The sequence below is a fragment of the Aquarana catesbeiana genome, linkage group LG10 (assembly GCF_042186555.1).
Source record: "Aquarana catesbeiana isolate 2022-GZ linkage group LG10, ASM4218655v1, whole genome shotgun sequence".
Classification (NCBI taxonomy): Eukaryota; Metazoa; Chordata; class Amphibia; order Anura; family Ranidae; genus Aquarana; species Aquarana catesbeiana.
The window spans coordinates 152,982,587-153,008,101 of record NC_133333.1 but is presented as its reverse complement, the minus strand read 5'-3'; the positions used below and the strand labels follow the sequence as shown (position 1 = coordinate 153,008,101).

The following is a 25,515-nucleotide window of genomic DNA, read 5'->3' as shown; positions in this document are numbered from 1 at the left end:
GGAGGTTGGGGGTACTTGAGGACTGCAGTTGATAAATGGCCTATGGTATGTATTTAGATAAGTCCCTTTGCACAGTAGCAACCAAATTAGCTAAGGATTACACTCTGATATGTGTGGAAAGATTTGATTTTTGTAGACATATCCCAGTCTAGGACATTCAGCATCATACCCAATAAAATGATTTGCTTCACACCCAGTGGGATTGATTTAATAAAGAAAGACTTAGCAAAGTAAATTTTCACTTAGATTAGAAAATGTTGTGAGTCTATACAGGCAGTCCCTGGGTTACAAACAAGATTGTAGGTTCTGTAGGTTTGTTCTTAAGTTGAATTTGTATCTAAATTGGAACAGGTACATTTTTTAAGTGTAACTCCAGCCCCCAATTTTTTTTTTGACATTTTTTGAATAGCATACGGAAGGGTTAACACCCCTGTAATGTTTGTTTTGCTGCTTGTGCCCCTGCTAAGAAGATTTCACTTCACTTTCTGTCCCTGTGACAATTGGATTCAGAAAATTTTGGGTTGTCATGGAAACAAGGATTGGCAGTGGAGACACCTTTCTCCCATGGTATCTCTTACAGGAGTGAATTTCCCTCTCTAGGGGTAGATTTCCTCTCACTGCCTGTAAGTATGAGTCTTATGTAAGTCGAATGTTTGTAACTTGAGGATTGCCTGTATTGATTTAACTCTAAACATGTGCAAACATAAACCCTGTTTTTTTTTTTTTCCCTTGCACATGATTGTGTATACTTTGCAAAGTAAATGTTCACCACATTCACTGAGCTAATTCAAAGTTCTATAGCAAAGTGATAGTTCTCTACATCCTTTACTAACTCCATTCCAGAGCTCTTTATACCAAACATATGAAGTTAAAATCAAACCTTTTATTTTATTTAAGCACTATATGGTAGTTGGCAAGACACGCAAGCAACTAGGACAATTATGAAGAAAGCTAACCAAAGCCACGTAAAAGGACTCCCATGCACATCTGTAGACAAAGGTTACAAAGCAATGGAGCACAGATGGTAGCATGCATTAAAAAAATACTTTACTGAATGCAGGTTAAAAAAACATATCTATTTAAAGTTTAAACTCTGTGAATGCAGCCAAATAACACTTAGGCATGCTGTTCAATTGGTGTGATTTATGTTTAAAAATAAAACTTGTAAAAAAACTTGAGGTGTTTCCCCTTCAGAAATTCATGTCATACCTTTTATAGCTTCACTCCCGGGATTTGTAACTGATCCAAAATCTAGAAAGAGTTTTGATTGTTCTGGCACTGGCCCGTCTGCTTGTCCAGTAGAATTGTCTCCTGGGTTCTTCTCTCTGTTGTCAAGGGTTTGTTCTAATGACAAAGAAGCAATGTCTTCACTGGATTCATGTTTACAATCTTCTTTTCCATCCACTAATTCATCTTCATCCTTGTGTGTTTCTGGTTCATTGTTTTCACATTCATCTTGATCCTCATTTACCTTCATTGTAGAGGATTCTTCAGTGGAATTAATGTCCAGAGTGAGATTACTTATAGAACACTTGCTATCCCCAGGCTCAGTGAGTCCAGATGATTCTTTGCACAAAAGTTCGCTTTTTAATATTTCTTGAGTAGATGGATTTGCTTTGGGTTCTATAGACCACAACTTTAAAACTGCTTGGTCTTTCAAAACACATGAATTTACAGTTCCTGACTCAAAGGTAGAAAGAACATTCCTAGTCACATTTTCTCTCAGGGAGACAAGTAGCTGTTCTTTGCAGACCTGAACAACAAAGCCACTTTCTGGTTGTTTTTTTAGCATGTTTTCATATGAATTTTTCTGATCTATAATGGGAAAATGGTCTTTATTTGTTTCCTGAAAGTCAACAGAGAATTTTTCAGAAACAATATGACTTATATCTTCCTCTGGTACTGTGTTCGTTCCACCATTACAGTTCAAAATCTCTTCTCCATCTCCTTTAACATTTTTTCCTAGCAAATCTGTCTTATGATTATTTTGTTCTTTATTTTCTGCTTTGGAACATTCTTCAAGTGTATCCTCAACAGATTCTTTGTGTGGACTGGGTTCCTCTGTGCTTTTAACTTCATTAGTCTGATCTTCATCTGCTGTTGATATAACAACAGATATTTCCTCTGTACATACCCCATTTGTATCACCGCCATCAAGCTTCTGACATGCTGCTCTGCCATGTTTGTCTGTTTCATTGTCATAATCAGAAAAGTAAGCAGAATCTCGGTAAGGTGTTGCAAGATTTAATGTTCTAAGAGAGGCTTCTTCTTCCATAGGAGTAGCTTGTGTTTCAGAAAAATCTTCTGTCAGAGTCAAGTCACTAGTTGATTCTGATATAGGAGTCAAGGGCAACTTCAAATCATTAAGGCCCATGTCTTCCTCCTTTTCCTCTTTAACATCTTTAAGGATGAACTCTGGAGAAAACGTGTTTTCTGTATCATAGCCACTGTCTCCAAACTTTTGCCCAGGAGATGAAAAGTGAGATGATGGACTGCATACATCTGATGAGCTGGTGTTGGAAGGGATGTCCAAGGAATCAACAGAATCTAGTGTTGCCCTAGAGTCCCGTGGTGTCTTTACTGGGTTTAGCGCGTTATGATTCACTGGGTATCTTTTAAGGACATCTGGTGCAATTTCAATTGTCTCCTCTTCTTCTATGCTTTCTGCAAGCGTGGAAAGGGGTGGGATTTCAATGGGGACAATTACACTGCAATTGGCCATGGAGTTGGAAATTCCTATGAAAGGGGAAGGAGGGTGGTTGGTAATACTCTTTTGTAATGATTCATACGTCTTTAATTGACTACGGTTACGATAGTCTTGAATATCATAGCTTTTTACTGCTGCTCCCATTAAAGGATCATAAAACTCTTGGTGTTCTGCAGCACAAAGACTGTCTCCAAAGGGTCCAGCATAGAGATCTCCATCACCAAAAGTTCGAGCGGGTATAGAACACTCAGAAAGAGAACCTTGCTCAACTTTTAAAGAAGAATCATCATCTAAGCCATAATGGTCCTGATGCATGGCAACATGTGTGGTCCAGTCAATTACCACATCTCCACGCAACATAGCACAAGAGCATCTCTGCAAACTGCCCATCACGCCTCTACTACACAAAGGACAAGAGGGCATGTTGCGGTGACTGCTATTGTCTGTACTACTGCTGCTACTTTCTGTGCTCTGATCTTCCATTAGTGAGGGTTCACAATCCCAAGGTGAAGATCGATCATCCAAAAACTCTGCCAGAGAATCTGGGTCTCCAGCAAGGGTTTCCCCAGCACCCCTCTCTTCAAGAGTATCTGAATCCCAGCTTCTTCTATGATCTTCAATGTCTCTGTAAACATTCAGAATTGAATCAGAAGAAAAGACATCAGGCAATGATGACTCCATTAAGGAGGTCTCCTGTACCTGTCTTGACAAGTCTCTCTCAACTGAGCCACGGAAAGGGTTTACATAACGAGGCAGGTCTCTTCCTACATTTATAAAGGGATTATTGTTACTAGGTGTCCATCTATCTATAAGTTTAGGAACTTCATGTAATATTAGATGAGCAGGAGGATCTTCTGGACTGGTTCTACCACTTTCAAGTGGGTCCCAGTCAGAAGAAAAGAGTGGTTCAATTGGGGAAGCTGGACTCCCAAGAGACAACCTCTGATGAAGTGTTCTTTGATCCTGCATATCATACTTTCTCTCATAGATCGGACTAGGTGCGCAGACAGTACAGTCCACACCACTCCCTCTGTCTGCATGTTCTTCTAAGCGAATGTAATATTCACTGCTTACTGAAGGACTACGAGCGCTAATAACTGGAACCACACTCGGAGTCTCCAAGCTCTGACGTGAATGTTGATGGCTAGAGTCATAAAATGGATTAGCAGGCACAGTCAAACTCCCATTACTTGGTGGGTAATCTTGGCATTGCGAGTTTGACTTCCATCGTCCCAGTCTGGCTTTCTCCCACATATATTCAAAGTTAAGTCCACGGCTACTTTCTGTCACAGTCAAGATGTCATCCATATCTGCATGAAATCCATCCCCACCGTTAAAGTTATCTAGTAGTGGAAATGCGGAAATCTCATCTGAGTGACGCAAAGGCCCCACCGAAGATTTACTTGGTTTAAGTGCATTCCATCGCCACTCAAAACTCTCCTCTGTCTGGTTGGAGCATTCATTTAACAAATATGTGAGCTGTAGATGAAGTTCTTCGACTGTAGGTCTTTGTTCAACAGAGAGCCAGCAGGACTGCATCACTTCATACCTAAAAAATAACAGATACATATATTAATATAAATATGGAGAAAGCTTTACCATTATAGAAAATAAATCATATCATGCAGGATAGCAAGAGATGTGAATAGTTAATTTCTTCATAACATGATAATTCTATTAAAGAGCATAACACTGGGAAAATGATAGAAGGCTGTTGAAATAAAACTTTGTCCAGGGATAGACCTATGGACATAATCACTTAGAGAAATCTGGCATGCCCAATAACTTTGCCCATGCCCTGCTTTTAATTATCTTGGAACAAATAACGTTTGGTTCGTTACCACATATCCTTGCAAAATAGCACACATCACACGAATAAGGTACATCTAGAGACGCTCCATCCATTTTAGCAAACCTTGGTTAGCTTGTATTACAGTAAAAGCAATGAAAACAGTTTGCCTCTGTATACGGTCAGTTGGGGGCTACAGACTGAGCACAGGCGATACATGCAAACTATGAAACATGTCTCAAAACCAGACAGCAAATAATTAACAGACAAATAATTTTTACAGTACCTTTGATAGGATAACCAAGTCCTAAAAAAAAAATGGCACATTGACACAGGTCTGAACTTTGCACTGTGCCACGGCTCAACACACAATAGCCACTGGAGTTGCAACTTTTCTTCAAGGTCTTTTCATCCTGCATCCCTGCCTGACACTGTAATGGGCAGGATATAAACTTTTCCTCTACTAGGTCAGCTACTTTCTGCCACTCTTTCCCCCCATCTCCAAATACTTACACTGCACACAGAACCAAAACTAACAAACTAAGACTTAATATTGTAACAGAAATCATGATAATATTTACAGTGTGTGAATTAATATTAAATTATCCCAATTACAACCAGAAACATGTTCACAGCGGTTACATATTTACTGTTCTGCTACAAATCAGTTCTTTACTGATACTACTAGAAACATGTCCACAGAGGTACAGTCAGTACCATACTGATATTAACAAAAACAAGTCAGGAGGAACACAATCAGTACCATACTGGCCCCAAATACTTCTCCATAGAGACACAGTCAGTACCATACTGATACCACCAAATACCTGTCTTTAGAGACACAATCAATACTATACTGCGCCACTAGAAACATGTCCATAGAGACGCTATCAGTACTGTACTGACACCACCAGAAACATGTCAATAGAGACACAATCAGTGCTGTACTGGCACCACCAGAAACATGTCTATCCCTTTCATGACTAAGCCTATTTCTGACATTTTAAAATCTGTTAAAATCTGTATTTTTTGCTAGAAAATTACTTAGAACCCCCAAACATTATGTATATTTTTTTAGCAGAGAATATAGAGAATAAAATGATGATTGTTGCAATATTTTATGTTACACAGTATTTCTGCAGCGGTCTTTAAAACGCAACTTTTTGGGGAAAAAGACACTTTCATGAATTTTAAAAAAATTAAACAGTAAAGTTAGCCTAATTTTTTTGTATAATGTGAAAGATGATCTTACGCTGAGTAAATAGATACTAAACATGTCATGCTTTAAAATTGCGCACACTCGTGGAATGGCGACAAACTACAGTACCTAAAAATCTCCATAGGCGACATTTAAAAAAAAAATAACAGTTACCAGGATAGAGTTACAGAGGAGGTCTAGTACTAGAATTATTGCTCTTGCTCTGACGATCGTGGCGATACCTCACATGTGTGATTTGAACACCGTTTACATATGCGGATGCAACTTCCGTATAGATTTTCTTTGCTGCGTGAGTTCGCGGGGACGGGGGCGCTTTAATTTTTTTTTTTTTAATTTAATTTATTTTGATTTTTTTTACATTGTGTTTAAAAAAAAAAAATTTGATCACTTTTATTGCCGTCACAAGGAATGTAAACATCCCTTGTGACAGTAATAGGTGTTGACAGGTACTCTTTATGGAGGGATCGGGGGTCTAAAAGACCTCCAATCCCTCCTTTGCACTTTAAAGTATTCAGATCGCCATTTTCGGCGATTCTGAATACTGTATATTTTAAAAAAAACGGCGCCATTGGCAGCCGAGTAAACAGGAAGTGACGTAGTGACGTCACTTCCGTGTTTACAGAGAGAAGACTTGAACTAAGCCGTTTCCGGCTTCTGCCAGTCTCTCTATAGCCGCCGGAAGGCGGATCAATGATCGGGACTCCCGGTGGGTCGGGAAGCTTGGTAAGAGCGGCGGAAGGCGGCGGGAAGGGGGCTGTCCCCTCCTGTTCCTCCAGTATAACAACCGAGCGGCTTTTAGCCGTATCAGTTGTTATCCCTGGATAGCCGATCGCCGGCTCTAAAAAACGGTACTGGGATCATGCCTGCAGTTGCGGGCGTCATCCCGGTATAATCCCCGAAGGCCGAGGCCGCATATCTGCGTATGCTCGGCGGCAAGGGGCTATAGAGACACAATCAGTACTTTACTGACACCACCAGAAACATGTCCATAGAGATACAATCAGTACTGTACTGACACCACCAGAAACATGTCCATAGAGACACAATCAGTACTGTACTGACCCCACCAGAAACATGTCCATAGAGACACTATGAGTACTGTACCAATATACCAGAAAATTTTCCACAGACACTGAATCAGCACCATCCTTGCCTACAAAGCAAAGGACAAGGATACTATATAATCCATGTGATAGGAATCTGTAATATGTCATTTCAGTTATACATAACCTCTTCCTGACTCTAACAGAATCTTGCAATTTACTGAGTTCTACAAGTTTATTCAGTATTATAAAGTTTTCATTGAAGTCAAAACATCCAAATGAAATTAAGCACAATTTGTAATAAGAATTGGTTACAGTTTATTGGTCTAGAGATGATTTTACCAGTAATCCGAATGGGGTAGCTTAAGTCGAGGCTTGGCCAGTTTCATTTGCTGCTCCTTGATCACAAAGGTCAGCACTTCCTCATCTGACAGGTGACGATATGGCTGACTTCCAAATTCAAAGAGTTCCCATACTGTAACTCCTAGAGACCTTTAAAAGAGCATCAAACAATATAGTGAAGCAATACAGACAGGCACTGCAGCCAAGCCTTTATGGTTTAATTTATGGTTAGTCCCTCTCTAGAAACATTATTCCTGTGAACCCTCTGCTGAACTTTTTAGCATGAAATAAATTAGAACAAAATATCCATACTAGCCTAAGTCTTGTATATTTGTCCATTTTATTCAGGAATACTGTAATTGAGGCTGGCTTTTCACCTATGTGGGGCAATGAAATGTGCGTACATCAAGGGGAGCTAAAAAGTTGTGTTGAGGTTCCATTCAAAATAATGTAACCGCTGCTTAAAAACCATGTCTACAGTCATGTTTTGCATCTCTTAAGATAGTTTAGGTGCGTCAAACGTTTGAGCGCTTATGGTTTCCATTGGCCAGAATATTCATTCATTCTGGCCACTGGAATGAATGAACACTCACAGGCTAAACACCTGTAGAAGCAGCATTTTTTTCAGGCCTGTGTGCATGTGGTCTTATTGAGTTTCCAGCACCAAAACACAAAGACAAAACTTCTAACATAAAATAACTTAGATAGAACTACCATAGAAAAAAACATAAAATGCAAAATAAACCTAGCCTGTCTGGCACTTACTATATATTCAAGTCCTTATGTCAAGGATTTGAACCTTGCGTTTGGTTCTAGAAAAAATATGCTTTGGAGGTAGAAGTTTTTGGGAGAAGAGACACCAAAAGTCTTTTTTTCCCATAAAACCTTTTCCCTGGCTCCTGGTGACATTTTGAATCCTGTGTACACAGCATGGCCCATGTGCTGTGCAGTATATAGCAAGGCTCTATTCCTAGCCTTCCGAAAATTGAGCAAAATGTCAGACAATGAAGTTCCTGCATGCATTCACAGAGGTTACATGATCAGTGGCCATCAAATGGCCAAAGAGGATCTCTGTGGAACCCAGAAGAAGCTGCAGTAGAGATAAAAGTGGTGGTGGGTGCCATTGTGACAGGATCCTGGACCTGTCATTACTAGAGGACAGCGCAGAAGGGCTAGATGTGTGCCATAATCTGCAAGTTAAGTGTGCAAGTATTGCAGATTATGGCAAAAACTAAATTCCACCATTGGCATCAGAAAGAAATATTTTTCTCTGCTTTAGCAAATTAGATCACACTTTATAACGGTTGGTGATATGTCTTTTATCAACCTGATTAACTATAAAACAGTCTAAATTCTGATTGGTTAAAATTGTCAATTGCATATCGTTTAGGAATAAAGCTATATCCACACCAAATGCGAAAGGTTCTATTAAAAACAATATATTTCTATTGTCTATGCATTTTGCCTGCAAAAATACGCAATGTGCTGGGTGTGTGCTGGGTGTGAGTAAGCACAAACTGAAATGATATATAAGAAGGCTGGAAGTCTTACTCTCCCGATACATTTAATCCATTAAAATGTGAAATCGGAAGATCTGTGTGTTAAAATACAAGTCAAGCTTATTTTTATACTTTCTGCTATTTCAGAAATCACAACAGTTCTAGGCCAGTGAAAATAATAAATATGCACGGTGTGATGTGTCATGTTTTAAATAATGCATTACAACTGTGTAGACTGTTTGTATAAAAATAAACAGATCATCTGCCTCTGGAGAAACACAAAAAAAGCAAATCTAGTACAGGATAAAGGTGATGAAGAAGACACTCACCAGACATTGCTTTCCTTGCTCTGGTCTACCACAACTAAGTTTCCATGAACTTCATCCAAAAGTTCTGGAGCCACCCAACGTAATGGGATCCAGAGTCGATCTGGAGTAATGTAGTAATCCTCCTGGATATAAAAAATAAAATAGTTATTTCTGGATTGTCACCTTGCAGTTTACAATAAATTATGGCCACTAGGGGGCAGGGTATGAGGCGGGGGAGATCTTCACTTCCCACTAGCAGCCTTCTCTATTTTCCTGGATCGGGAGCCCCTTTAATTGTGATTGTACCAGTGACACACCTCCTACTAACCCATGTATCAATGTACAGTATGACTAAACCATATAGACATTGTAAATGAGTTAAATATGAAAACATTAGCAGAAATGGTAGGGATAAAGTGGTTAAAAACCCTCACATATACCCAGTGAAGTGACTATATATATATATATATATATATACACATACATACACACACACACATACACACACACGTATATTATATACATGTGTATGCCCGCCCAAGCGTATGCCTTTCTTTACTTTGCTGCTTTGGGCTCTAGCTCCAGATCTTTTGTAGACCTAGCAACGCCCCTGGTAGGGAGTCCCATGATAACAGATCACAGTTACTATATACAGTGCCTTGAAAAAGTATTCATACCCCTTGAAATTTTCCACATTTTGTCATGTTACAACCAAAAACGTAAATGTATTTTATGTGATAGATCAACACAAAGGGGCACATAATTGTGAAGTGGAAGGAAATTGATAAATGGTTTTCAAAACTTTTTACAAATAAATATGTGAAAAGAATGGTGTGCATTTGTATTCTGTATTCAGCCCCCCTGAGTCAATACTTTGTAGAACCACCTTTTGCTGCAATTACAGCTTCAAGTCTTTGTGGGTATGTCTCTACCAGCTTTGCACATCTAGAGAAGTGAAATTTTTGCCCATTATTCTTTTCAAAATAGCTCAAGCTCTGTCAGATTGGATGGAGAGTGTCTGTGAACAGCAATTTTCAAGTTTTGCCAGAGATTCTCAATTGGATTTAGTTCTGGACTTTGAGCTACATTCCATTGTAGCTCTAGCTGTATGTTTAGAGTCGTTGTCCTGCTGGAAGGAGAACCTCCGCCCCAGTCTCAAGTCTTTTGCAGACTCTAACAGGTTTTCTTCTAAGATTGACCAGTATTTGGCTCCATCCATCTTCATATCAATTCTGACCAGCTTCCCTGTCTCTGCTGAGGAAAAACATCCCCACAACATGATGCTGCCACCACCATGTTTCACGGTGGGGATGGTGTGTTCAGGGTGATGTGCAGTGTTTGTTTTCTGCCACACATAGCATTTTGCTTTTAGGCCAAAAAATTCAATTTTAGTCTCATCTGACCGGAGCACCTTCTCCCACATGTTTGCTGTGTCCCCCACATGGCGTCTCGCAAACTGCAAATAGGACTTTTTTTTCTTTCAACGAGGGTTTTCTTCTTGCAACTCTTCCATAAAGGCCAGATTTGTGGAGTGCACGACTAATAGTTGTCCTGTGGACAGATTCTCCCACCTGAGCTGTGGATCTCTGCAGCTCCTACAGAGTTACCAAGGGCCTCTTGGCTGCTTCTCTGATTTATGCTCTTCTTGCCTGGCCTGTCAGTTTAGGTGGACGGCCATGTCTTGGTAGGTTTGCAGATGTGCCATAGTCTTTCCATTTTCTGATGATGGATTTTGTTATAATTTGTATATTAGATGCTTATGTTGACACTTTGTCATTATACCATCAGAAAATACAGTTTGATTTGATCACCTCTGAAGAAGGAATTTATTATATTCTGATTTTTTTTATTTTATTAAAAATTGTGTTATTGATGTTTACATCTAGATATTTTATATTTAATACAATTTTGTACTTTTACTATACCCTCTTATTTATTTATCTGGCTCTGACCATTGTCTATAAAGTCCCAGGGGCATTCTCTGTTTCATTTCAGAAACTAGGAATAGAGTCAAAATCATGGCTGGAAGATCTTATCTCTGGGGCTACCTGGAAGATACATATAAGATTCTAAACCATGATGTGTACATAAACCCAAAACCAGAAATGTATTATATCACAGCTTACTAGTTCTTTTTGTGGAGGCTGCATCTGTCCTTTTTTTTCAAGCTACTTTTTTCTTCTTTTTTTTTTTTTTTCAATCCTGCAAATAACACACCTCCTGTGCCTGGGGGACTACATTTCTCCTCCATTGTATCTATAGTGGGAGCCATGATTGTTACCCTAGGTTGCTCTCTTGAAATGCACTCCTAGAAACATGTTTGCATTTCTTCATCTCCATTACATAGAGGTGAGCTGGGAAGGAAGATATTCTTCATTGCAGCTCACAGGAAGTGACAAGGACACTGTGTTTCTGGCAAGGCCAACAGGTCTTTTATGTATCTGCCAAAAATGTTCTTTGCTCGAAAAAACAAAAGACGAATGCAACCACCCCATCTAAGGACTGTAAGCTAAAATATATTACATTTTTGTTCTTTAGTTTAGTTAACTTTTTACTCAATGTAATAATAGGATTTGGTAAAGCTTTTTGTGCCCTATCAATTCATGTTAAGTGTGACTTTAAATGATGGCTCCATTTCAAAGTTTTTTTTCTAATAGCACATTCTAGGTTTAAGACAAGACAGTCCACAGTATGGTTGGTGGCAAAATGTGGTGGACATTGTAAAAAGGGCATTATCGTTCACACAGGTATGAAAAAGCCAACATGCTAATACCAGTTCTAGAAGTCTAGTCGGTTATTAGGTGGAGGGCTGATTGCATGTTTGCTACCAGCATTGCCATTGGAGCAGCCATTAGTCCTGGGCCCCCTACCAATGAGAGTTTGATGGAGGGAAGTAAAATGAACAGACAAAGGAGAGTTGCGGTCTGAAGAAACCACTCTGCCACCTCCATCTCTAAATACAGCAAAAAGAAGGAAAGGATGGCCTTGGGACTTTGAGTGAGGTGGGAGAGATTCGGAACACTTTCACAATCAGTGCAAAAAATGTTTACTATTCACAAAATGCTCAATACAGAAATGGGATCAGCAATAAGTGTGCGTTACCCGGCATAGTGGCCTAGTAATGAAGCATAAGTAAAAAACAAATACAGTTCGTTACACTAAAATGAACAAACAACTCTATTGAAATACACACACAGCCTTCTATGAGGTTGCTCATACCTTGTAATTATTGTGAGAAATGCCGTAGTCTCCAATTCGGACAGTCAGATCAGAGGTAAGAAGGCAGTTTCTTAGGGCAAGATCACTACAGATACATAAAAAAGAAAATTCAGTAAGAAACACCATTATCGGCACCTGCAGATAAAAATAGACTGTGCCTACCAAAACAGAAAAAAAATCAGAACAATTTATTCCCATAAAGGTAAAACTTTAGAATGCTTCCCACTTTGCAGAGCTCAAGGCACAAACATCACACTGCTAGAATCTTATACCTGCAGTTGATCACCACACACAGGTTATTGCTTTTGAGGGGGCAGCCAATCAACTGGGTTGTTTTTTCCTGGCCAGTTGTTATTGTTCCTTTACGATAATGCTCAACGGGGGTGTCAAATTAAAACATAAGTGCGTTCTCTGATACAGACATTCGTGTATCCGTAAGGAATGGAATTCTGCATGTTTCTATCTAGCTTTAGATATTCTATCAGTGATAGAGGGTACTGTGTATTCTATCAACAGATCTCTAATTATGTAGACGAGAGAGGTGCATCATTTTGTGAAGAAGATTTCTTATCTACCTTTGTACGTTCTACCTCAATTCTACCCACAAACCTAATATTCACTATTTCGTTAAAATGAAGAGAGATATTTATAATGGCAACACAGGGTATTGTAATGTCTTCCTGTAACAATTAAAGTGTATGTAAATCCCAACTTTGAAGTTTTCTTATTTACTCCCTTTTGGTCTGTTTACTATACCATTGTAAGCATTTTAATCTGCTTAATAAGTACATGAAAAACTGCTGAGATTCTCAGAATTTCAGAGCTGTTCTGTAATTGAACGTTATTAAAAATTACCTTTCCTTTACAATCTGCAGCCTCTGTACATTTCTATATATGCAATGCAATATGGCTATATAGAGTTGTACTGTACACAGAGTGTGTACTGACCACTTCCCAGAAATATAATTTCCACCTTGTGTGATTGGCTCACCAATTTTCCCAGAAGTCTGCCTAAGATACAAGTCAGATTTCAGGCATCCCCTGCAACAAAAATGTCATTTTTGGTGAGATATTTCCAATAGGAACATGTCTAAAGGGATTCAGGCCCAGCAGCTTCCTCATTAGTGCCCTGCAGCTGCCACAGCTGACAGATAACTATGAAACCACTCCCATTAGACCTACCAAGAACAGAGGAACAGAGGCACAGACAAACACACATGTATTTCTTCAGAATAACAAAAGATAGGAATCTGCAACAAAGGTTTTTATAATCCTTGTACATAGATCACCCAGGGGGAATGTTTTTTTTCTCAACAAAAGTGGAGTTATGCTTTAAGCCCTCTTTATTTTGGACTAAAGAAATGTTAGCCATAATGTTCTAGAGATCAGTAAATGGGAATAGCTGAGTAGTGTAACGAAAGACACTGGGTAGGGCTGACAACACTCAGTTCCCAAAAATGCTGTGTGTTGTCCACCCACAACAGGGCTTAAGAATGGAGTGTGTTATTGGCAGTTCAAGAAGTACATTTCTGCACTTGAAGGTTCTTCAAAGGGAAAATCAGGTATGTAGTGTAAAGACAACCTGCATAGTTGCTGGTGTGCACTGGGAGAAAAACTGCACCAACCCTGGTGCATCACACTATTAAGGGTTTTTTATTTTCCTGCTTTCTTTTTTCTACTTTTTCTGCTTTGAGTGAGCCCTAAGTAATATACTGTATATTTAGGAGTATGGTATATAACAGGAGTGTCTGACAGAAGTTAGATGGTGGATGCACATTTGACCTGTCTATTAAATCTAGGTGTACATAGTGTCCATGTCTTCCCCACAGACAATCCTCACCAAGCAAAGTCCACATCCCCAGCAGTGTCTATGTTCTCCCCACAGACAATCCTCACTAATCAGTGTCCACATCCCCTGCAGTGTTCATGTTCTCCCCATAGACAACCCACACTAATCAGAATCCACATCTCCAGCGGTGTTCATGTCCAAGCCATAGGCATGCTTTCAAAGCAGTGTCCACATTTCCAGCAGTTTCCTTGTCCCACCCAAAGACACTGCTCACTAATCAGTGTCCACATCCCTGGCAGTGTCCATGTCCTAGCCACAGACAATCCTCACTAATCCCACATCCCTGGCAGTGTCCATGTCCTAGCCACAGACAATCCTCACTAATCCCACATCCCTGGCAGTGTCCATGTCCTAGTCACAGACATAGCTCACTAATCAGTGTCTATATGCCCAGTGGTGTCCATTGCCTCCCTACAGCCATGTTTACTTAGAAATGTCTATGTCCCCAGCAGTTTCCATGTCCTAGCAACAGATGTTATTCACTATTTAGTGTCCACATCCTCAGCAGTGTCCATGTCTTCTTCCCCGACACTGCTCACTAATCCATGTACACATCCCCATAATCATCCATGTCTCCTCCTGGTCTAGGGACACTTAAAAGGACATTGGTCTCTTACTGACCTATTGGTAATAAGCTTGTGTAAAAGCTATACATTCTCCAATTAAAGAACACTAAAAAATCAGCTATGTTGTATCTGCTGCTTTAATTTACGGTTTTATTTTAAACGTACATGAAGTTCACTTTTAGGATTGTCTCTTATTTCATTTAAGAAATGTAATAATTTGCTTATGATATGGTGCAGTGGGGGTATTGTGGTATTCAAGCATAGGGCTTCAATGGCCTGCCTGTTTCTATCTTATGCACAATCGCTCAGTCACCACACTCTTTATAGTTCCATACTCTACACACCACTTTTTCTGAGGTCTCCCTCTACTGGCAGCACTAAGTTTGTCACAGCTTTCTTCCCCCATCTATACTGGCTGCATTGTACCCTGCTCCTCTCATTCTGCTCACTCCACCTTCATGGCTCCATCTGTTCCACCATTTGGGAATTAACTAATGGCATTGTAGAAGAATCCCCCACTAACTGTCCTTCTACCTAATATTACAATATATTATAATCTGTCACATCAGCTCTTACACTGACTACACTGACACGTGTGTAATTTATTGCTTGTTTCACAAAACTGTCAATGTGCATAAGATGTAAATACAATTTTAAAGATCAGGAAAAAGATAAACAGCCACCCAGTTAGATTTTTTTTACCCATTTATGACTTTCTAGAACATTTTAATGCATTCTAAGGACATGTTATAAGGACATTTCATACTCCTTGATTCCTTGCTTGGATGAATGTTTTATAATCTCCTTTTTGCGGTTTCATTTACAGTAATATTTCATTTCACGTAGGTCAGGGATTTCCTGCCCCAATTCCCTTCACTTATGTAAAGAAGTAGAAAAAATGCTAAAGCATTGAATTGTGTGTGTACTGTAGAGAAAGAAAATAAGGTAGTGGTGTACCTGTGGATATAATTATTTTTATGAAGGTGCATGAGTCCAAGTGTAATTTCATATGCCATTCTCTGTAAGGTTGTTAGATCACAGGTCAAAAGATCTGGTGTCATGCCATCTGCCTTCCTCTGGGCTCTCAGATAACGTTTCAGGTCCCCCTAAAGTGAGAAAAAGAAGGTCATTAATCTGTAGCAGCTTGAGAATGTGCAAAAGCAAGAAACAAAATTAGCAATACAATTCCTTATCTGTAGCCCTTTGGAGTGCATCATGTCTCAACAGCTGCTATTTTGTTTTAATTGGGATGGGACCCTCATTCACAAATATGTGAAAGACTTAATTCTTGTTTTGTTTATTTACCTTTATTTAACCCCTTCCCACCGTCCCTTCCCAGCACTTTAAGTGTCTCTAAATACCGGGAGGCGGGCATTCAATCATGTGATCACTGTGATTGGCTGTCAAAGTGGTCACATGATAGGAAAGCTCCCGATTGCAAGTAGGCATCTAAGCGCGCTCTCATCACAGAAATGTTTATACTTGGGGTGCATGTATGCGGCCTCTCTGCTTTAAAGCCCACCCGACGAAGGGCCATATATATATGCATATGGCCAGGGGGGGAAGAGGTTAATGAAAATGTGCAGTCCCACCACCAATGCATGTCATTTGCCTAGGCGAATGACTTGCACAGTGCTCGCTGTGCCTCCTAGGATATGTGTGTCACATATCCCAATAGACTTAGCACTTCATTATGAAAGGCGGAGGGGGCGTGCCTAGTGCCCCATCATTGGGGCAGCTGAACCTGGAAGAACCGACGGGCCTCCCAATTACGCCACAAGCAACATGGCAGTGTGGGATCGAGCAGAGGAAGAAGATAAGAGGATCTCAGCGGTACAATGCTGGATGCTTTGAGTGGGCGATTATCTGAAATGTGCACAACAGACCATCCGGTAAGCAGATATAAAAAAAAATGGGGTGGCGGGCGAAGATCTGCTTTAAAGTGGAACTTAAAGGATAAGTTCACCTTAAGGAACATGTTACATGTTACACCCGTATTTTAGGATATACCTGCCTGCCTCACTCCCTGAGTCCCTTCCTGTTAAAGCAAGCAGGAGTTCTGAAGTCGGTGTCACATTTAAAATCTGTGAATTAATAAACTACAAGTCACTGCGGAAGACAGGCTTGTAGTTCTCAATGGACTACGTGTGTGCTGATCAGCACACTTTTAGTTAATTTAATCTCTCTCCAGCTTTCTAATGGAAAACATGTAAGGAGGTATGGGCAGAAAGCTGGAAGGAGAATGTGCAGGAGCCTGACGTTTCACCTGCAATCCACCGATTACAATCCACTGGGTGCAATACTGTGTAAAAAAAATAATAAATACACTTTTTTTACCTGCAAAAATATGTGCATTTTTTTTTTTTTACTTAAAGATAAACTTAGCCTTTAAGCCTTAAAAGAGAAGTAAGTTTTTTGGGTTTTTTTTTTTGCTGTTTTATACTTACCTAGGTGGATGCAGCATCTGTCCAATGCTGCATCTGTCCCTGGTCACCTCTGCACTGAGAACCGAGCGATCGAACACCGCCGATAGCTTAGTTCCCTCAGCTCCCAAAGCAGAGAGCTGCTGACTGTCAATCAGCAACTCACCGTTCTACCCCCCCCCCCACGCTCACTAGAGTGCTGAGCTGTGGAGGGGTGGGGAGCGGATGTCTCAGGCTCTTAGCGGCCCACTGAGAGGCTGAGACAGGCATCAGTTGGATCCAGACTCCCATTGTTGGGATGACTTCAGTCCGCCCTCTGCTGAAAACGGGCTACAGGAGTGCAAAACGAATTGCACTCCTTTGACCCATAGAAGAAGCCCAGCCAAATGAGCTTAGGCCGGACTTCTCCTTTAAAAAAAACAAAGTGAAGTGCTCACCCCCAACACTGTAGATTACTCCAGGTCTCCCTTGCTAATACAGAGGCTTCCAGTCATAAGCACAGTTCCATGCACACCGACAATGCAAGCTCAGTCTAAGGAATGTCTTTTTAGAATTTATTGCTGAGTAACTTGAAACAGGAGAGGGGTTCAGTGATTCAGGATACTCCAAAATGATCAAAAGGAGGACAACCTTCTAGCACAAATCTCTATAGCTGCAGACATGTATAAAAATCCTTTACTCGCAATGTCCCAGAAGCTGACTGCCATCCAGCTTCCACAGGTAGTTCCTCAGTGAGGGGAATAAAAGATCCTTCCCCAGACCAGGCCTTCAGGACAGTGCCCTACGGCAAAAATCCATAAGTAATCTCCAGACCTTCAGCACCAGCTGAGGTCCAAACTGCAATTTCTCTCACAGTATAGCTACCTTCCAAGGGCAGCAGTCATAAGAGTTATAACCCTCATAAATTACTGTATATTGAGAAGTGCAGTGATGACAAAAAGAACTGACCCTTCTCCACTATCAAGAGCTCTGATGAAAACTAACTGCTTTTAGATTCCATGCCTTGAGTAAGCCTGCATCACCTGCCAGGGGGGCACTAAACAATAAGCTAAAAGAATTCACCTGAAACAACACATGGTCAGTCGTGGTCATGAGCCTAGCTCATCTCAAGTCCTATCTGATGGCTGACCCAGCTAAATTCTGCGCAACAATAGAAATACTGTGGCTGGGGTGGGGCAGATGTTGGGGAAAGGAGGAGCTCAGGAGTATAAATGACAGAGGATAGGAATAATGAATATACAGCTTTTTTCAAAACAGTATTTTAATATACGTTCACTGTTGTTAGAAAAAATACATATTGATGGTTACCAATTAATCCATAAACTATAGAATCAGGCTTTTTATATAGTCATGCATCTCTTCTGTGATTTATAAAATTCTCTTTTGAAAATTGAATTACAAAAGCAATTGCAGACAGCTGGTGACATAAAAAAAGAATACATCAGAACATACCTCTCTTTTGATTAGGGAGACATGGTGTGTGCCTAATCTCCATTATGCGGGAGTAGAAAAACTACAGTAGGCTCTAGGTAGCAATGGAGGGGCAATTCTACAGATAGAATAGCAAGACAGTTTATGCTACTGCTGCTGGTTTGGTGGTTTTCTTGTCTTTTCCAATTTTCCGTAAAAGGATATAACAGTTTAAGACATGTTGACCCCTGCTTTCCCCCAGCGCTTCCCATACCATTAATAGTTCCCACTACAGACCTAGTATATATGAGTGCCCTGAATTACACCAAGCAGTGCACGTGTGCCCTTTTCTCTGTAGATGCTACTGGAGAAGCCATATACTTGCAAGCACCACCCACACTGTTGAAGGTCCTGGCACCATGGTTCAGGTCCCCTACTGATCTGATCTGTAGGGGGGTGGGGGGCTATTAATGGCACGGGAGGTTGAGGGAGAGCAGTTAAGGTCAAAGTATTAGAGTTCACATGTAAAATGCAGTCACAGTTTAACTCCCAAAAGGTCACAGATTCTTCAACCATGTAGAATAAATCTATGCTTTGGGCTTACCAGCTGACAGAACTCCATGATAAGGAGAAAAGGTATGGTCTCTGTGCACAGCCCCAGGCATTGCAGAATGTTTGGATGTTGGAGGCTTCTGAAAAACATAAAAACATACAACTCTCATGTATTGCTCGTTTTATAAAACAATATGAAAATATTTTATGGCATACTCTCCGGAGTATCTGGAAATGTTGAAAAAATAGTACATAAATCATTACAGTAGATCACAAATATATGCTAGCTTATCTTAAAGGGAAAATAGTTTTGGGGCAAATTTAGTTTTATGCATTGTTTTAACCTAATACATTTTAAACTAATAAATATCTATTTTTTATTTAGACCACTCTTGTGCTGTTCTTTTTGAATGTTGATGGGTGGAAAACTCCAAGCCAATTATCTTACCACATAACTACTATAGAACCTCTGCGCTTAGTGTAAAAAAAAATCTAAAATTACACCAAATTCAAATATCGTAACCAATTTAGTGTAGAAAGCTGCAAACTGTTAGGTGCATGAATACTCAAGCACAAAATTTACTCCAAAGATAAACAGATGGGCTATCTCATATAAAGTGCAACAAAAAAGTGCTTAAGTGCATAGATACCTTTATACATGTACAAATAAATTGAATTAATTAAGTTTGTAACATATTCAAGGCAGCAGTAGATCCGCTTGCACATTGAAAATGTTATGAACTTTTTTGCTATTAATTTATTTTATTTGTACATACATTGAATATGATATGAATTGTTTTGCTATTATTTCATTTTATTTGTACATGTATAAATTTATCTATGCACTTAAGCACCTTTTTTTCACAGCTATTTGCACAAATTTAAACTGGTAAATTAGATTTTTCACTATATAGGAGATAACGCATCTGTTTACCTTTGGAGCAATTATCTTACCAGCATGTTTTTGAATGTGAGAGAAAACTAGAGCATCAGGAGGAAACCCACATAAAAACAGAGAGAACATATGAACGCCATGCCCACTAAATCTCTGGTAAAAAGTCCTGGCTCCCAGCACTACAACTCAACTGTGATAACCACTAAAACAATATACTACCCATAGTACAGAACAATTGTTCTTCTAGCATATCAGATACACTTTTATTCTTCATTTACCTCATTAATGTTTGCAGGCTTATTCAATAAAACACAGAGCACTGTGCAAAGTGCCCATGACGATTAAAGCAGAATTCATCAGATTTCAGCAATGTTCATTCCTATGGTTATTTTGGATTGCTGACCTTCACACATGTAGCCAAGTGCTTGGGCTTCTCTGCTGCCTTTGGAATGACTGTATATTATTCTCCACCTGTTACCACTCCCCCAGCATCCCCATCCCACCCCTGATCCACAGTGCTGGCATTACCCACAAGGTTTAAGGACTAGATGATGCAGCCATGCGGAACTTTGGGAAACGCAGTCTCTCTGGGTTATTTTGCCATGAAAGAGGTTGAGGCTGTGAACTACAAGGCCCACAAAACACACTGTAAGAGAAGGAGAGAGGAGCAAGTTTCCTGGGTTTTTGAGAGAGGAATAGAGAGAGAGAGAAAGGTGTCTGGCTGCTGGGGACCGAAGTGGTGCACTCATCTGTGCCTCTGTGCGTACATACAGACTACAATAATAGCTTAAGGACCAGAGTGTGGGACTGAGCTACTGAGAACTGGAGGTCTAGTGTGTGTTGCTAGGACGGGTAAGCCACAGCTGTGTGTGACGCTGCCTACAGATCAGGACAGGTCACTAATCTCCACTAGGAGCCGTAACTATTGCATGCAGAACCATAAAGGGACAGTAATTAAGTGCACCACAGGACATTCTGGGCCCCACCGTTTAACAAGCTGAAGTTTGCAGGTCAGGTGCTAGACCCTTTACAACTGCCTCCCAAAAGTATCCCTCTCGGGAGAAATAAAAACTAATTAATTAGGTAAACAGACACAGAGTGCACTCTGTGACAACTACTGACAACTGAGTGTAGAGGAGCTACAGTAGATTTTCTTTTTTACTTTGGATCTTATCTGCTTGCCTGCTACCATTTAATACTGATCCTGTTATTGCTAAGCTAATACTGCCTTATTAACACAATGATTTAGACTAAATGAATAGGCTATCACCTAGTCCTAGGTAAGTCAGTTTACTGCATGTAGTTTCTCTACTTGCTCACTGATATTGGCATATTGCCATTTACGTTGCCTTGTGACAATATATTTGCTTTGCTTTGAATTAATTAGCCTGGTGTTTGTTTCTTGTTTTGCTAACAAAGTTGTGAGTAGGATCCTGTCTTCCTACTCATCCAAAGAATAATCAGGATCTGGAGCCGATGTGAGCACTGCGGGGAAGCATGAATTGGAACACGCGCTATTGCATGAAGGCACAGGAGTTCTGTGTCAGGGACTGTACTGGAGAAGCTGGTGACTGCTGTAATACCTGTGAGCTGTGTCAGGGAGAAGCCAAAGGTGGCAACAGAGGAAAGTGAGCCTGCTGGGGAAACCATTGATGAAGGAACTTATCCGGGGTTGCCGAAAAATATGATGCAAAGAAAGAAAGCACACTACTCAGGTTTTGGAAAGTGCTAGGAGGCTGTGACTAGAAGAGACCTACAGCGAGTGCAGGTTGAATTTGTCCCTCTACTCACCTTTGCTAAAACTCTGGCCCAGAGTAAAGTGAACTAATCAGAAAGGCTGCAAATTCTTCCCACCAGGGAATAGGAACATGAAGGAACTCAGGGATGCAGAGAATCATGCAAAAAGGGGGGCTTTGGAGTATGGCTACCAATTTCTTAATATTCCCAGGGAGCTGATGGAGGAAATTGAGACAGGGTTGGCGTGACAAGGAATTATGGAAATACCTCAGTGTCCCAAAACCCCTGAAGAAATCAAAACTCCCCTGTATTCTGACAGAAGTTCCTAAATGTCAGAGACAGCTGGAGTTTGGGGGGGTTCATCTACACAAAATTGTTGTTAAAAAGGCTGGGAACAGGGATCAGGAGTGTTTTATTAACATTTGGGGCCCTGACAGGAAGATGATGCAAGTCCCTGACCTGGATTTTTACAGATAAATTGCTGTGTGTTTTTTTCTTTCTTTCTTTTTCTTTGTTTTTTGCCCATCCTCTTATTGTTCATGCTCTAACTGGCTATGATTACAGTTTGGTGGTCATCATCAAAATTCATGTTTAAGAACTGAACTGTTGCCTTAAGCAGGAGAAAACTTGGAAATGATGGGCCATGTTTGTACTCACATTATGCTAGATCTGCAGAGGGGACCCTCTGTCTTTGTTACTGACTTGCCTGTACAGTAAAACCGTGGCTTGCATTTGATTTTTTTCAATTTTTTCACAATGTTTTTTTCTTCAAGAAAGCAGCCTAGTTAAAACATTGTGCCTAAGCACATTGGGGCCTGTTGGACTTTGCTGCTACCAAGCCAAAACATTACTTCAAGGTGGTGCACACAAGCTAAAGCCTATTGAGTTTTGGTATACAGAGCCAGTAAGAAAAAAAAAGAGAGAAAATACCCTCTCTTTCTCTGCAATGTTTATGTGGACTGAGTTGTTTTCTTTACTGTTTAGATGATTGTCGTTATTTAGTTTAGATATGATGTGTTTCTGTTCTGGGCAGCGGAGATTCTCCTTAAACTTCATACCTTAGGGTTATATGATGGTTAGACACCATTTATGCATTGGAGGATCATCTTTGCGGAGATGATGCTTCAAATCTAGGATTGTGATGCGTATATTGTCTGTTGCTTTTGTTCTTTTGCAGGGGGAACAACAGCGAATGATCTAACTTCAAAAAGGAATGTATTGCACTAATTTGTTTATTGATTCACTGACTACTTATGGTTAGTCAGTGTTAGGGCTCTACCTCAGATACGCTGTTTATAATATGTTACTCTGTAACATAGTGTCACCTGGTGGCCTAGTGACAGTCTTAACTGCACTATGTTACTATCATTGCAATTTCAAAATGTATGTGGTACGGCGCATATATTGTTGTATTGACTATGGTTACTGTTAACCCCATGTACCCTACCCATCCATTGTAAAAGGATACTTTGCTCTTGGGCTCAAGAGCATTTTGGTGTTTTTTTTTTGCCCATGAGGATAGGGCCAGTTTTATAGGGGGAAGGGAGTGGATGTAGTGCCCTGCCCTAGTCAGGCTAAATTTCGTTTTTGACTTCACTCTACTTAGTGGAGTGGTGATCTGTTTTTTGGTCTGTTCAGGTTTTCCTAAGGTGAGTGATTGATTGATTGATCATGTGTGCCTCTGGAAGAAGCATCCAGAACATAGAATGGGAGGACCAACCACTGATTTATGAATATTTACCAGAACCCAACCAATCCCTGAGGAAGGGGTGCCCAGGGGGTGGCTGAAAAGGTTATAAATGTTTGGGAGTCCAATTCAAAGTGTCTTTGTCCTGGGGCTGTAGCCCATGGGATGCAGCCTGTGTACTGGAATTGTGTTGTCCTCAGCTGGTGTTGGGCTGAAGGACTGGAGAACTTAAGTGAAGTCTGAGAGGAGCAGCGCACACGAGAAACACCCAATCCGATTGCAAAATCCACACACAGGTGCCTGGGCTCAGTGTGTCCCTACACACCAAAACAGGACAAATTAATAAATTGAGCCGGCAACACTGCAGTCCATATAACAATTTATTGGTGACTGGTTACAAAGGAGTGACAATAAAAAAAAACTGACACGTTTCGGCTAGAGCTCTTGCCGAAACATGTCAGATTCTTTGTTTTATTGTCACATTCTTTGTTTTATTGTCACTCCTTTGTAACCAGTCACCAATAAATTGTTGTACGGACTACAGTGTTGCTGGCTCAATCCATTCATTTGACTGGAGAACTTATGCTAAAAGGATTTTTGCTGGAGGGCATCATCTTGGAGTCCAGTCTGGAGATGAATCTTTGTCCCCCACATTGAACAGTGTCTCATGGAAGCTGGAAGGCAGACAGCTCTCCTAGGACATTGTGAGTAAGACGTGGTTTTCAACTCTCAGGTCTGCATGTGCTAGAGGGATTTGACAGCCAGAGGTTACTGGATGGAATGGCTCTGCTATTACAGAGAGAACTAGAGATACTGGCCATTCCATTTTACCTCCAGTCAAAGCGGTTTCAAAAGGATTTTTTTTTTCTTTGCCACGTCAGCGAGGTATAATTCCGGGACTCATGTTTCAGTTGTTAAAATTCAAACTCGTCCCTTCACTTCATCACATCATAGTGGTGTTTTTTTATAAGCTTTTAACCAAACAAATATGTCACAAAATAGACCCTTATTGCAACAAGCACTTCCTAGAATGCTCCCTCCCCTCACCTCCCAACCCCCCAATCACCCCTCTCTTATTTCGCCCCCCTCTCCCACGCCTACACTTTTTTAAGATTGTTCTGCCATTCATTTCTGCTATCTTTTTGGAGTATCCTGAACCCTTTAAGCCCCTCCTGTTCAAGTTTCTGGAAATAAAATCCACAAAAAGACACCCCCTAGGCTGTGAGCCTGTGTTGTCGGTCTGCTTGGAACTGTGACTGTGGCAGATAGCCTCTGTACTACCAAGGGAAACCTGGGCACATTCTCAGCAGCCCCTTTGGGGGAGAGCACTACACACATAATCACAGCTCTTTGCATTACTCTAATGAACAAACTGGTATAGTTACATGCTGTGGCACAGGTCAGGAAACTCAATTGTTAACTGGTAAAATAAACGACTGCCATGATTACATAAAATAAATGTTATTTTTCCTGTTCTTTCAATATTTTCACCTACTCCTGAGCAAAACAAGTCTGCCGGCAAAGATCTAGGTCACTCATTATTAGTTGGAACACCACTGATTAGTGTTTGAGTTTGTGCATGGATTGCCTTAAAAATTCAATAACATTTTATAGGAATGTAAATTAATCTTAAATTGACAAAAATACACTTTTTATGGCTTTAGAGTAGTTCAAGTTCATCTAAAACCTGGATGTTTTGTCCCTTTGCCTATCTGTACAAATGAAGACAGAACAAGTAGAGCAGTTGATGGAGGAAACAAGCCCTTCTTACCCTAGCGTATATGCTTTCATGTCACCTGATGACATCAATAAGACATATGTCAAGGCAAAAAAAAAAAAATTAAATAAACACATGCAATAAAGCTCTGCAATATATGTAGATTTGCCCGTGTTTTATCTATTTTACAGAAAAATACCAGTTGATTTGCCAGAAGGCACACAGCTCTTAGTGTCCTATTGTGAGCTAAAAACACACAAAATGTTTGTGGATGAGTGCTGTTATCCCTATCCATTGCTAAACTACTCACCCACACCCACTGTCTTCTTATCCACAGCATAATGACTAATTGCCTTGTAGTCCAAGATAAGAACAATAAGGCAAAATAGTCTATCTGAGACAACACAGGAAAAGAGCTAGGGACACAGGAGAACTCTGAATTTCTGACAAGATCAATAGTTTTTTTGCACATATTAAACAGATATGTCAAAATGCTTCCAATTAGATATTTAACAGAAATAGTATAGTTAAATAAAGGGTATATGGAATTGCA

General features: G+C 40.2%; 1 protein-coding gene across 2 annotated transcripts in view; it reads right to left on the bottom strand.

Annotated features, from left to right (window-relative positions):
• LMTK3 (lemur tyrosine kinase 3) overlaps positions 1–25,515 on the bottom strand; it is a 196,600-nt gene that overhangs the window by 38,509 nt on the left and 132,576 nt on the right. For both annotated transcript variants that reach the window (XM_073602761.1, XM_073602760.1), the window contains exons 7-12: positions 18,979–19,066; positions 15,499–15,647; positions 12,127–12,211; positions 8,929–9,050; positions 7,101–7,250; positions 1,210–4,256 (exon numbers count right to left, since the gene is read on the bottom strand). In XM_073602761.1, coding sequence (XP_073458862.1) covers positions 1,210–4,256; positions 7,101–7,250; positions 8,929–9,050; positions 12,127–12,211; positions 15,499–15,647; positions 18,979–19,066 — 3,641 coding nt within the window. The remainder of the gene's footprint in view (positions 1–1,209; positions 4,257–7,100; positions 7,251–8,928; positions 9,051–12,126; positions 12,212–15,498; positions 15,648–18,978; positions 19,067–25,515) is intronic.